Source organism: Dreissena polymorpha, chromosome 6 (genome assembly GCF_020536995.1).
Source record: "Dreissena polymorpha isolate Duluth1 chromosome 6, UMN_Dpol_1.0, whole genome shotgun sequence".
Lineage (NCBI taxonomy): Eukaryota > Metazoa > Mollusca > Bivalvia > Myida > Dreissenidae > Dreissena > Dreissena polymorpha.
In genome coordinates, this window is record NC_068360.1 from 75544898 (window position 1) to 75559256 (window position 14359).

At 36.6% G+C, this 14359-nt stretch overlaps 1 protein-coding gene across 1 annotated transcript in view; it reads right to left on the reverse strand.

Annotated features, from left to right (window-relative positions):
• The window catches only part of LOC127833607 (TSC22 domain family protein 3-like), a 121055-nt gene extending 106923 nt beyond the window's left edge, over nucleotides 1-14132 (reverse strand). Inside the window, exon 1 of the mRNA XM_052358966.1 lies at nucleotides 12567-14132. Coding sequence (XP_052214926.1) covers nucleotides 12567-13912 — 1346 coding nt within the window. The 5' untranslated portion in view covers nucleotides 13913-14132. The remainder of the gene's footprint in view (nucleotides 1-12566) is intronic.
• Nucleotides 14133-14359: the final 227 nt, after the last annotated feature.

Sequence of the window (14359 nt, forward strand, 5' to 3'; positions counted from 1 at the left end):
ACAGGCAGGTCATGTCTTCCCTAGACAGAGTCCTTTATACCTCCTACACAATCACTGATGATTTGTAAAGTCACAAGACCTTGCCAAGTTTATAGAGGTGCACTTTTAAGTTAAAAAAATATCCATGTCAGATTCATCCGTATTACTATTTCAAAATAATAGTCACACAAAATTTCTTCAAAAAAGGGCAATTTCATAAGGAGCATTATGTAGAAGATTTTTACTGTTCTGAAGGTCACCAGTTATTATTACTTGTACAATTTCTTCAAATCTTAATGAACACAATAATGGGGTCTTAATCAGAGCTATCCAAGGGAGGGAACCAGTGTTTAGTAATCTCTGTAAGAGTAGTTTCCCTCCAATCAACAATGTTTTGGTTGGTGAGTAATAGTTATATATTCTTTCTATTCTGCTATTAAAATTTATCATATAAGTGAAGCCAGATGAAAACAGCAAAAATCTGAAAAATGCAATAATTACAGTGTGTGTGTGGGGGGGGGGGGGGGGGGTTCAAGCCATTTTGGGAAAAAAGGAGTTTGGTCAAAATGGGATGTTTTCAATCGATAAAATGGCAAATTTGAGAAATTGGGATTTTTTTTTATTAACAAATATTGACACATTAGTTCTTTTCCTGGCAATTATGGGAAAAAATCATATAAATTATAGTCCTATAATTTGTCAAATGTTTAAGAAATAACATTGAGATATAATAATAGTTAGACACTTATTTCTAATTAATATATATATAATTTGATATTGGGATTTTTCTGTTTGGGATTGGGTCTGTTTGCTTTGGGATCGGGTCCGTTTAAGGCCTTCTCTACATAGCAGAAGAAAAAAAAACAGAGTTAACTTAGGTAATATTAATTCCCCCTTGTGTAAATATATCAAATAAAAAACTAATTTGTTTAAAATTGTTTTTATATGGTGTCATTAAATTTACATAACATCAAGATCATTCAAAATGACAGAATGCCAATCAATTACACGATAAGAACACCTCATATTTCATCAAGATAAAGCAAACAAATAGACTAGACCAGATCGATTTTGTGAAGAAAACACTGTAACTTACAATACTGAATACAATATAGTCAAATAGTGACCTATATTCATAAACTGGCTATGAAGTAACTTACTACTATTATGACCTTTAACTGCAGATCAGATATAGAGTAATACAATGTAGACAAGGTCAGTGATTTGGAATTTAACCCTTTGCATGCTGGGAAATTTGTCGTCTGCTAAAATGTCCTCTGCTGAATTTCTAAAATTAGCATTTTCTTCGATTTTTTTCAAAGAATACTATCAGAATAGCAAACAGTTTGGATCCTGATGAGACGCCACTTTCTGTGGCGTCTCATCTGGATCCAAACTGTTTGCAAAGGCCTTTAAAATTCGGTTCCCGCACTGAAAGGGTTAAAAACGACCAACACAGGATTGCTGAAAACTTAAATGTCCAAACTGGCTTGAAGCAGCTATTAAATCTGAATGAAGTAAATTCAATAAAAATTAAAACTATGAAATAATAAAGTATGAGTTTACTTTTGTATCCCTTTGCATGAAAATTTTTACAAGCCTAAGGGTATTGGCTGACATTGGTTAATTAACTCTTTGATTAGGAATTGTTGGAAGTCTTTTTTTCACCATTTTGGGAATGGGGTTTGGGTCTTTCAACTTAACCCTTTGCATGCTGGGAAATTTGTCTTCTGCTAATATGTCGTCTGCTGAATTTCTAAAATTAGCATTTTCTTTGATTTTTTTTCAAAGAATACTATCAAAATAGCAAACAGTTTGGATCCTGATGAGACGCCACGTTCTGTGGCGTCTCATCTGGATCCAAACTGTTTGCAAAGGCCTTAAAAATTTGGTTCCAGCGCTGAAAGGGTTAAAGAGCTGAAATGAACTACAGTCGAAACCCCAATTGCTTGAACTCGCCAGGACCGACAACAACAGTTTGAGCCATCTGGAATTCGAGCCATCTGATTTCTAACATACTTTGTTAAGTTAACTTACATAAGTAAGCAATACATTTGCACCTCCAGTTGAAGAGTATTCATACTGCCTAAACTCTGTACTACTTCGTACTACTTACTGCTTTTCAATTAATAAGAACCAAATATATACTTTATTTTTTTATTAACCAATATGTTAAAACAGTTACACGTATAGTAAATTATATCAGCAGGTCTTTACGTAGCACAAATATGGGTACATGGAACAGCGAACTTAGAAACTAAATATGCATTCCTAATTCTTCGGCAATTTCCGCTTTTTGCCAATTTCTACTGCCAAAATGGCTTCATATGTTTCTCTGTTACTTTTTACGTGCAACTTTCTCTTTGTTCCTTTACTTCCTACAGCTCACCTGTTCTGTATTGCTGATCTAGATATCCACCCAGATTGGGTACCGTAGCCTTCTCTAGCATGCTAAGCAAGAAGCGATTTAGCCGTTTCAGCCATAATAATCATGTGTCTTCAAACAACGCCTGATTTTATTCAGAATGTCATCTTTTACTCAAACAAATTAACGATTAAGTCGAAGGCATGTTTGCAACCAGTGTGACATAAATTATTGTGTAGCTTTAATCAAAAGGGCCTAATCAATGAACAGTTTAATGCGACCCATAGCGAGTTCCAGCCAACCAAACAATAGAACTTGTGAAAACTGTGGCAGGAACTGTGAAAACAGTTCGAGCTATCTGATGATTCGTCGGCCAAGTGAGTTCGAGCCATTGGACAAAACTTTTTCTGAATATATAGCAATAAAAGATCGGTGCTTTGAGGAGAGTTCGAGCCAGCCGGAAAAAGCTTGTGCCATCTGGTTTCGACTGTACATGTTGCAACTTATTTAAAACCATTTTTTTTGGAGGGGGGGGGGGGGGGGGGGGGGAAGGGGCAACCTTCCATTTTCTCCAACCTTCCATTTTTGTAGAGCGTTTACTTGAAATTCAAATACATGCATGGCAGCGTTTATGGAGCTGATTGAATTATTGCTCATTTATAATTGATTAGAGACTAACAATTGCTGGGGCATCTGACAGTTTAGTGTGATTATCTATTGTTTGATGCAAATAAAGGTTTATTGTTAACAGAAATTCTCTTTCATTCTCGCCCAGTTATCAATAGGGTTGCCTTTATATGCACATATTGGCAAATTAAAACACAACATGGAGAAAAAAAAGCTTAGAACTTTTTTAATTTTTAGTATTTTTTGGGGAAACCTTTTTCAATAGGGAATTTTTAGGTCCGATTAGGGATATATCCTTTTTTAATTGGGTATGGGGCCGAATACTGGACCTGATTTTTTACGAAAAAACACACCGGATTAGTATTGTGTTATCTCATACAACTTTACAACTTGGCATCAATTTTTCTGCTAACAAACAAAATCCATCCTATGTGAATTGGCTTTCAAGGCATGGAAAGAAATGTTTAAAGCATGAGCTCAGACACTTTTTTGGCTGTCTTTAAAGTCATTAATCTGTTACATTCCCATTAGCAAATTTAGTACCCTTTTTCCTAAATCCAATTCGAATATTCCTAATGGATGATTTGAATGTCCCTCAGATGTTTGGAGATAGAACTATTAAGAATACAAATGAAATGTCTCAAGTTTTAATATCCATATACCTTACAATTGGATGGGTAGAGGTCATATTCCCAAAAAGGTGAGAAAAAACCCTGCAGAGTAATGTAAAGATGTGGTATATTGCTACATGACAATTGAAAGTAAACCAAGACTCAACAGTTTCAATGAAAAGGAATTCACATTTTCAGTTGAAAAGAAATAACAATCACAGTAAATAATAACAAGACACAGGACTATTTATCACCCAAAACATTATAAAAGGGAATATCCGTCACTCCATTGAAGCAGTTTAACCCTTTAAGTGCCGGAACCAAATTTTGAAGGCCTGTGCAAACAGTTTGGATCCAGATGAGACGCCACAGAACATGGCGTCTTACCAGGATCCAAACTGTTTGCTATTCTGATAGTATTCTTTGAAAAAAAATCGAAGAAAATGCTAATTTTAGAAATTCTGCAGACGACATTTTAGCAGACGACAAATTTCCCAGCATGCAAAGGGTTAATGATAGCAGCATGTTGCTAAATGACAATTGATCCTGATTTTGATGTTGATTTGACCGTTTGTCCATTTGTATACATGTTGATCCACCTGCTGCTTGGAAGACAAAACTGGTAATACGAATCAACATCAAAGAAGTTCAAAGCCTTACTAATACGCTGTTTAGCAACGTTTATGAAGCAGGTTGTGTTATTTGCAAATAAATTATATTTTTTAATAAGTCTATTCTTAACTCATAACTTTGCAGAAATTGTGCTTTTGTCAAAACATGCTCAGAAAACAAAAACAATGTTTCATCAAATGGAAGAAATGTGGTATGAATAAACACTATAATTTTGCAGTCAGAAAGCAGAAAGTTTGAAAGCACTTGTCAAATACATGCAAAAAGCAATTATATTAATGAAGGGACTGACAAGAAAAATTAAGAAGTATTAACGCTGTATCATTTCAACCACATATGATCCGCATCATGAAAAAATTGGTCTTATGTTATTTGTGTCTCTAGTGCCTTGCTCAAGACCAGCCAGGGCAGAAGCTACACTAACTGCTATTAACCCTTTGCATGCTGGGAAATTTGTCGTCTGCTAAAATGTCGTCTGCTGAATTTCTAAAATTAGCATTTTCTTTAATTTTTTTGAAAGAATACTATCAGAATAGCTAACAGTTTGGATCCAGATGAGAAGCCACGTTCTGTGGCGTCTCATCTGGATCCAAACTGTTTGCAAAGGCCTTCAAAATTCGGTTCCTGCACTGAAAGAGTTAAGGTACTCCAGGTTAGATTCACAGGCTGGTCTGAAGCTAGTCATGTGGATGCATACGGCATAAGATCCATTTTCCCATAATACTGTTCATATAAAAAAAACAAAAGTGCTGTTGTCATGTAGTTATACACAATTTAGCAAGGAAAAATCAAAAGAATGTCCTTATGCAGCTGGGGGATATATAAGCCCCCCCATAAAACACTAGGTATAAAAACATACAAACATGTAGGAATAAAGTGACAACAATTGCAGGGCGATATAACAGCAGACTGCTTATGTCACTATCCCCCAGGTCATTAACCCTGATAATCACATCATTCAGATGTCTAGACTACCATAGTTGTTCCAATAAACAGAGATATGCTTTTATTGTCGGGTAATCATACCATAGGTTGGACCAACTCAAAAAGAAAACGAGAGCGCAGATGGCGTTGAAAGTCTATTTGCAAGATACAGGGACGTTTCTGCTGAAGTAAATGTTAAAGGATTAGTTGTCTGAATGAAAATGTAAAAGGCTATCAAAAAGATTTTTTTATAAAGAACAAGACTATTGCCAAGCAATAAAAGTCCCATATCTCGCATGAAGCAGTATTATAATTGTCTCCCTTTGTTTTCAAGGGACGTAATTCTTTTAAGTTTGCCTTGAAGATGGTAATTTTATAAAAAATAAAAATAATGGAATCCCAATATTTCTAGTCAATCGCTTTTGCCAATAACAGAATTGTTTTACGAATGAAATTTGTTTAGTTTTTAAGAACGTTTTTTCACGTAAAACGGTCTTAGAAAAATTCACTGAAATTGGTGTAAACAATGTTCTTGGAAGAAAATGTTAGAAAAAAGTTTCTAAATGAAAAATTGTAAGAATTAGGAATTACTATATTAAATATCTTTTTCATCTACCCAAAATCAGGGAACAGGCTTGGAAAAGGACAACCGTTTCCCATGTGATTTTGAAATGCGGTATTAAAAAAGTCTATTTGCGTTGCAAATAGACTAAAAACTGAATTTGAAAAGCCTATGTTTTTACCATGATATTTCCATTGATATTTTGGACAAATTGTATTCGAAATAATAACATCAATTACAAATTCTTATCATCTCACAACTTTTACCACTACGCTTAAAAGGTATAGTACGGCACTGCACAGTGCTTTCATGTTTTTTGCTGCAGCAGTATGTGCATATTACTGAGGATCATTACTATTAGCAAATCAAGTGACTCATGTGTGTGGAATCCACAGTTGAACGGATCTTCACATTGAAGGAGAACATTAAAAACAAATCATCATCCAACACCTTCTTTTCTAATTTTTTTGTGTGCACTATTTATGGTTTAATGTTATAGAATATTGAGTAAATTCTGTATACATGTACTTTTCCACAACCATCATCATATCGTTTATCTAAAGGTTTGCGGTAACAACCATTTCAAAATGCTATTTCAGTTAACAGTCCATTTCCCCCTCGTTGGTGCAAATAGGTACCATGTGACATTGAAATATGAAGGCACATGGTACCTTTTTGCACCAAGGGGTTTAATTTATTTTCTATAATTAGTGAGCAGGCTCTAATAATTCTACTGATTATAATTTCAAACTATACCACAATGCAGCCAACTTTGGTTAGCCAAAATCTGTTATCTACACAGCCTTAAAAACATGAATTGAAACCTCCACCGGTTTGGTCTGTCCGGTCTGTCCGCTGCCAAAAACAACCCAACACCTATCAAGTACACCATTTACCATGTTTAATATCAAACGCTGTACATTATCTTGTACAAGTCCATATTTGCACAATAGCCATATTTAAATGAACACCTCCCACTGATGTGGATTTATCAATGAATTTTGTGTACCCTTTACATGCACGCCTCTCAACCAACCTGGGAAATATACTGTTTGAAGTGTTTAAATCTTATTATTAATGGATCGTATCTAGCTTATCTGATGCAAACAAAATAAAGCTAACAAAATAAGCTTTTTTGTTCATATCACCATTCGTTTTCACACGCAAAAATACATACAGAAATAGACAAAACATAAAGTTATACATACAGAGTTAAACTATTCTGCTTCCACGTCTTAAGTCGTTTGCATTTTTTTTAGATTTGACGTTCCAAACTCAAAACTTTGTTTGCACCATTACGTTAACTGTTTTTTTTTCACAGATTGCTACCACTGTGACAAGCAATGCAGACAATAACAGGAGATGTGTTTGTCAGAAACACATGCCCCCTACTGCCCCACTTTGAAATAAACTAGAAATGGCGCGGCAGAGGCCGACGCGTATCCCCACGCCGAATGTTTGACCTAGGTGTGCCCCAGGGTTGGTAATGGGGCCATGCATAGCTGAGATTGACCATATTGTCATAAGAGAAGTTCAGTATCAATTTGAAGTGAATCGGTGTAGAAAAGAAGAAATTATAGTAAAAGGCAATTTTGGGTGGGTGTGGTCTATGTTGGCGGGGCCCCAGGGTTGGTAATGGGGCCATGCATAGTTGAGATTGACCGTATTGTCATAAGAGAGGTTCAGTATCAATTTGAAGTGAATCGGTGTAGAAATGAAGAAATTATAGTAAAAGGCAATTTTGGGTGGGTGTGGTCTATGTGGGCGGGGCGCCCCAGGGTTGGTAATGGGGCCATGCATAGTTGAGATTGACTGTATTGTCATAAGAGAAGTTCAATATCAATTTGAAGTGAATCGGTGTAGAAATGAAGAAATTATAGTAAAGGCAATTTTTGGTGGGTGTGGTCTATGTGGGCGGGGCCCCAGGGTTGGTTATGGGGCCATGCATAGTTGAGATTGACCCTAATGTCATAAGAGAAGTTCAGTATCAATTTGAAGTGAATCCGTGTAGAAATGAAAAAATTATAGTAAATTGAATTTTTTGCTGGGTGTGGCCTATGTGGGCGGGCGCCCCAGGGTTGGGATTGGGGCCATGCATAGTTGAGATTGACCCTAATGTCATAACAAAAGTTCAGTATCAATTTGAAGTGAATCCGTGTAGAAATGAAAAAATTATAGTAAATGGAAATTTTTGGTGGGTGTGGCCTATGTGGGCGGGGCGCCCCAGGGTTGGGAATGGGGCCATGCATGGTTGAGATTGACCGTATTGTCATAAGAGAGGTCCAGTATCAATTTGAAGTGAATCGGTGTAGAAATAAAGAAGTAAATGTAAAATAACCTAAAAAAATGAGTGATAATTTCTGACGCGGCCCCACCCCAACTGCTATAACTTTTGACCCAGGGGTCAGATCAAAATTCCAAATAGTGCAGGGTCGCACATATGCTCATAGCTACCATGTGTGTAAGTTTCAAGGTTCTAGTGCTTTTAGTGTAGGAGGAGATAGTGGCCAGGACGGACGGACGGACAGACGGACGGATGGACGGCGGAGATAACCACAATATCCCCACCTTTTTTTCAAAAAGCGTGGGGATAAAAATATTTTTTTATTATATCCCTTTAAAAAGTATGACTTCCCTTGTTGAAGTGATCTGTACCTGCCAAATGATATAAAATAGTAATTATCTCCCTTTAAATCTTGTTACTTCCCTTTGATTTGTTTTTTTTACCTTTGACCTTGAAGGGCATAAAAACAGGCAGCACAAACAGGACTTATATCTGTTGATTTCACTTTCAGAAAATATGACACTGCACACCCATTTAACAAAATATTAATCAACTCTGTTCATTAGAAAGTAAACAATTAGGTCAAGTACCTACTTGATATAATGCTTGCCAGTATCGGAGTATGGCAAGCAGTTCGACGCATAATCCCAAGAAACTAGATTTCTCATGAGGTTTTCAAATGAGAACCTAGTTTCTCATGAAAACCTAGGTTCTCATTTGCAAACTTGGGTTCTCATGAGAACCTAGGTTCTCATTCTGAGAACCTAGGTTCTCATGAGAAACCTAGTTTCATGGGAACCGCAAGAAACTAGGTTTCTCATGAGAACCAGTAGAACCTAGGTTTTCAAATGAGAACCTAGTTTCTCATGAAAACCTAGGTTCTCATTTGCAAACTTGGGTTCTCATGGGAACCTAGGTTCTCATTCTGAGAACCTAGGTTCTCATGAGAAACCAAGTTTCATGGGAACCGCAAGAAACTTAGGGTTTCTCATGAGAACCTAGGACCTAGGTTTTCAAATGAGAACCTAGGGTTTCATGAAAACCTAGGTTCTCATTTGAAAACTTGGGTCCTTGATGCCATGTGCAATTTTCAAGCGAGAACCTAGGTTCTCATGAGAACCAAAGTTTTTAAATGAGAACCTAGGTTTTCATGAGAACCTAGGTTCTCATTTAAAAACCTAGGTTTTCATGAGAACCAAGGTTCTCATTTGAAAACCTAGGTTCTCATGAGATCCTAGGTTCTCATTCTGAGAACCTAGGTTCTCATGAGAAACCTAGTTTCTTGCAGTTCCCAAGAAACTAGGTTGCTAGAAACTAGGTTTCTCATGAGATAACCTAGGTTTTCATGAGAACCTAGGTTCTCGTTTGAAAACCTAGGCTCTCATGAGAACCTAGGTTCTCCTTTGAAAACCTAGGTTCTCATGAGAAACCTAGTTTCTTGGGATTATGCGTCGAACTGCTTGCCATATCAGAGTTTCGACCAGAAACAAATAAGATAATAGCTAGAGATCATCAGTAAAACATGGGCTTGTGTTTTAGTACATAAATGTTTTAATACCTCCTTATTAGCCTGTGTATGATGATACAATAATACTTAGGAGACTAAATCTTAACTTTCTAATGTTCAAACAGCAAAGACTGAACATTGTCATATTTCATCTTACTGATGTAATTCCAGTATAAAAACGTTGCATACTATGTCGTCAAATGTCACATTTCAAAGAACAATGGACTTACATGTACTGTTAGTCATGAAATCACGCTGCCAACTTTTTTTTATATGCATAGCACTTATCAACAAAATGGCTTACAATTTAGGGAAATTTATTTTTGCTTTCCCGTAATACAAAAAACACCATCCAGACATTCCCAAAAGTGTCGGACCGTCGGACCTGACGGACTTTTTACAGACAGGTCCGATTGAAAATGCCATGTTGCTGGTCCGAATGTCGGGGAAATAATTCAAGAAGAAAAGTTGATTTATTTTATAGAATTCGTTCCAGTGTGCGATCATTTGAGAACGAATATTCCTGGGCATTCCGGAAATTTGCGCTTGGTACCAATTTTGTTCGGTCTTTTATTTATCGATTTCTAATTGGTTAGCGGCTGGCAAAGAATGAACGGTAACTGACGAAACCTCTTCGCTACTTTAAAAAAATCTTACGATTCTGCGAAATGCTGCTAATGTCCGCCATCTTGAAATTTTAAGTGATCAATTCATAGCAATGTTAAGCACTGCAGTAGCATATTGTAAAGCAATATGTTTACCAAATTATACACTGTAACTCCAATATAGTGCGGTCCGTTATAACGCTGTGTCCAATATAACGCGGGGGTGCTTGGATCCCGTTTTTTCTCTAACCTTCCATTTCTGATTCAAATCCATGTTATGCAACTAAATGTATTTTCAGAAAATTCAAAGAAGCCGGATATCACAGCTTGATTGCTTTATCCGTCCGTGTAACTGATTTTAATCGATTATAGGTTAAACGACACTCAACAGCTAATTGGGGTTAATCTGTTGTGTAATGTCAATAAAGGTGTGAATACTCGCCAGTGTTTAGTACATGTATTCCCTATACGCTGTTCATTGCGCTAGTTTCGATAAGGAACGTGCAAGCGGGATAATAATAAAATTAAAGTTATTCAAAACGATAAAAATATTCTTACATTGATATGATTGCAGTTTGACTCTATAAAAAAGGAGCTGCTGAAAAATATACTGCGCACAGTATAAAACAAGTTTTTCTGTCATTTCATTATCATTCTAATATTTAGTCAATCTTAATTTAGATTCGCTTTTTCCAATGAAAGCTCTGCCCCATAATGCACTGTTCTCTTTACACTTCTGAAAAATGGTGCATGCATATTGCGGTGTTTGGGATCGGGTCCGTTTGCTTTGGGAGTGCCTCCGTTTTCCGGTGGTGCAGACAGTGCTGAAAAACCCCTGGTTGGTGAAGACTGCAATTCTGTATGTACAGTCAATTCAAACAGGATTACAAAATGCAGCTCAGATTGTGTACCATTGTGCAAAAAACTGTTAAGTGCCTCTTTATGCAACACCAGTATTGTTCATGATAAACATGCACAATAAATTGTATCAAACTGTTCACTGATAAAGAGCTCCAGTGGCTCTTCTTGCAGTATTGAAATATATCCTTTTTTTCCACATTAACTATGCTTGTGTTAGCTTTGTCTGAGTTTGGTTTTCAACACTAAAACGTAATCCAACATCCAGCTATGTTCAGCTTTGAACGCACCCAATAAATGCACATGCAGTCTATATAATGTTACTTAATATTTTTGCTCACATATTCTCAAACAAGAGCTGAAACTATTTATTAACAGTAGAGACAAACATAGAATTACAAACCAACAGGAACACAAAGGGAAATGTTTACAGTGAAGCAAAATAAAATATATGAATATCAATAAAGCTTAGCAATACATGTACTGTAAATGTATAGAAATTCTTCGGTATGAAATTTCGTGGTTTAATAAAAAACAACTATTTCGTTGACATATAATTTCGTGGATTTCAAATTTTCTGGGTTAAGACTGACCATCATTATAATTAAACTTTTATTAAAACAACCAGAGTAATAACGAAGCATAATCTGCTAATCTGTGTTGACAGCAAGACAGGATGTTAATGTGCACTGAAGCATGAAAGTGTTGCCGATAAGGGTCGATAAGAGCGATTAAGCGGCGCACGTGTGGGTCCCCGCTCGCAAATTGCCATCAATGTTGTTTTGGCAATATTTGCAATTCTCAGCGCAATCGGTCTCCTAGTAGTAACAATTGAGTAATAAGGTCCCCAAAATACACGTGTTAAAACCTCTTTTAACTTTAATTGGCACTAATAGACATGTGATTAATCTGCAAAATGCTAATTTGATGACGTCACGTAAAAGAGAACAATAGTTGATATACAGTTTAAATACTGTTCTAATGATTTAAAAAGTATTATTACCCAAACACTTTACATTTTCAAATCGTAAATGTTATTTACATGTAGTCAAATTATAGTGTAATGTGACCAACTGAAGTCAATTAACTGTTACAAAAAAACAAAACAAATATCTCGGATGACCGACAACAAAAGAAAATTTTGGAAATGACCGATTTCGGATTAAAATTGTATACATAATCGTTGGCACTTGAATTCGTGGTTCAGCGGACCAACGAAATCCACGAAAATTCGTACCACACGAAATTTTATGGTTTTACAGTATTCAGATAGGATTTAAACATAGTTTTTTTATTCTAAATTTTGAAACATTTTATTTTATATTAAAATATTAATCATTCATATAATGTATAACTAAAACAATAACAAATAGTGAGTTGAGCCATACAAAGAATGTTGAGGTGGCACTTTGTCCAAGAATAAATAAAAATATGTGTTTCCTCCTTAAAACTGGACAATGCTCTCGATGTATTTAATTACACTGGTCAGTAAATGTGACCCATCAGTTGTAAAAACATATGTTTGCTATAGATGGCAGTACCTGTAAAAACATAATTATATGTGATAGCTTTTGTGATTAACTTTTCTCTACACTACAAAAAACTGTTACCTACCCTTGGCCTTTGTCTTCTGCAGTTGGGGTCAGATCAGCAATAGTGGCAGCCAGAGCAGGTGACAATGTGTCGGCATTTTGTAACACATTTAAATTCTTGTCAAGCGCGCCAAAATCAGCACCAGAGCTTTTCTTGTCTGTCGACGGCCCAAAAATCGGATCCTTCAATGCATTGAGATTATCTCTAGCAGAATGCTGGCTTGCGTTAATCTCAGACGGCAGTGTCTCATTGTGACCACTTATTGAAACTTTTGGATTCTGTATTTGATGGCTGTAAGCCTGTATTGTAGATGACCCTTGGCCCACATTTGGAATCTGGTTTATGTGTGTCTGGCCCTGTTCTGATTGCATTTGAGACAATGACTGTGCAGGATTGTACACTGACTGCATGGATATCGAGCTGCCTGTAGCAGACATGTGTGGCATATACATGCCAGAACTAGAAGGATCTATAGGGGTTTGGTTAATAACTTGACTACTTATTTGAACTGGATGTCCACTAGACACATGATGCATGTTTTCGTTCATTGATGCTACATAGCTAATACTTTGGTTAGAGTGTGATTGGGATATTGACGAGGCAGGAAAACCAGCAGACACATCATTGTTGAACGTCTTCGTAGGAATCTGACTCTGCTGATTATTCACCATTCCCGATTGGTGGACAGCAGTGACTGGAGCTGGGTGGATGGGCTGAAATGAGTCCTGCCCCCCTATAACACCCTCGTGCATCTGATAATGTATTGTACCTGTAGCACCAGCAAGCAATGGATTTTTAGACGGATCATCAAGGCCGTGAACATAATGTATGGAACTTCCGGCACTGGAGCTACCAGAATTTCCCTCATCATTAAATTTGGGTTCACTGGCTCCATAATTAACATTTGTTGATTGTTGAGGGTCCATGTAATCATGACAGGTCCAACGACCACGTTTAAAATGTTCATTTGTTACAATTTTAACCACTCTAAATCTAGACTGACTGTCTTTACCTTCCCTTGCTTGGTTTGTGGATGGAATATCATCAACAGCGGACGGAGTTTCCTGCCCTCCATAGTCAGTGTCATGCGAAGATTCCAAAACTGATGAATCATTTTCAGTTACCTCTGTATGAGTTTCATCTAAATCATCATTGCTGTCAATATCAATAGTCATTTCTTGGGGTCGTTTGACACTAGTGATCTTGAACGCCCCTTTTTTCCTTGGTGCACCTTCTGTCACTGCCATTGGACTATTTGAACCAGCTCTCTGGTCTAGGTCATCGCGATTTAGTGTACTTTTAAGCTCCTGAAATGCTGAAGTCACTGCAATATTCACGTTAGTTGGTCTGTCTGCCATTTCTGACATGTACTCACTTTTCACATTAATTCGATAACTATCACAATTTCTTCCATACACAAAATTCTAGCGCTAAAATTCCAATCATCAATGATTAGTTCCATAATGCGGATACCTAATTTTGATGTGTTTTATGATTAAACATGACAATGTTTTGTTAAATATTAATGCACTTGTCGAGGGCAAGACTAAGATTTCCTGTCAAAAAGTAATGGCGGACATTGAGGAAAGTCGGTCGACGACGTCATGGCGAGGTTAAGAACAACTAAATATTTCCGAGATACAAGAGCATCTCAAACGTTGTGTAAATTTAGATCAAGAAAGATGAATATTTTATCGAGTTTATACATGTACTGCTAGAAAATTTGAGCAAAGTATGCGAAAATACAGATACCGGTCTACATGGAAAATCCAGACTTTAGCTTTGACGTTAGCCATTACCTTTTCCACATTAAA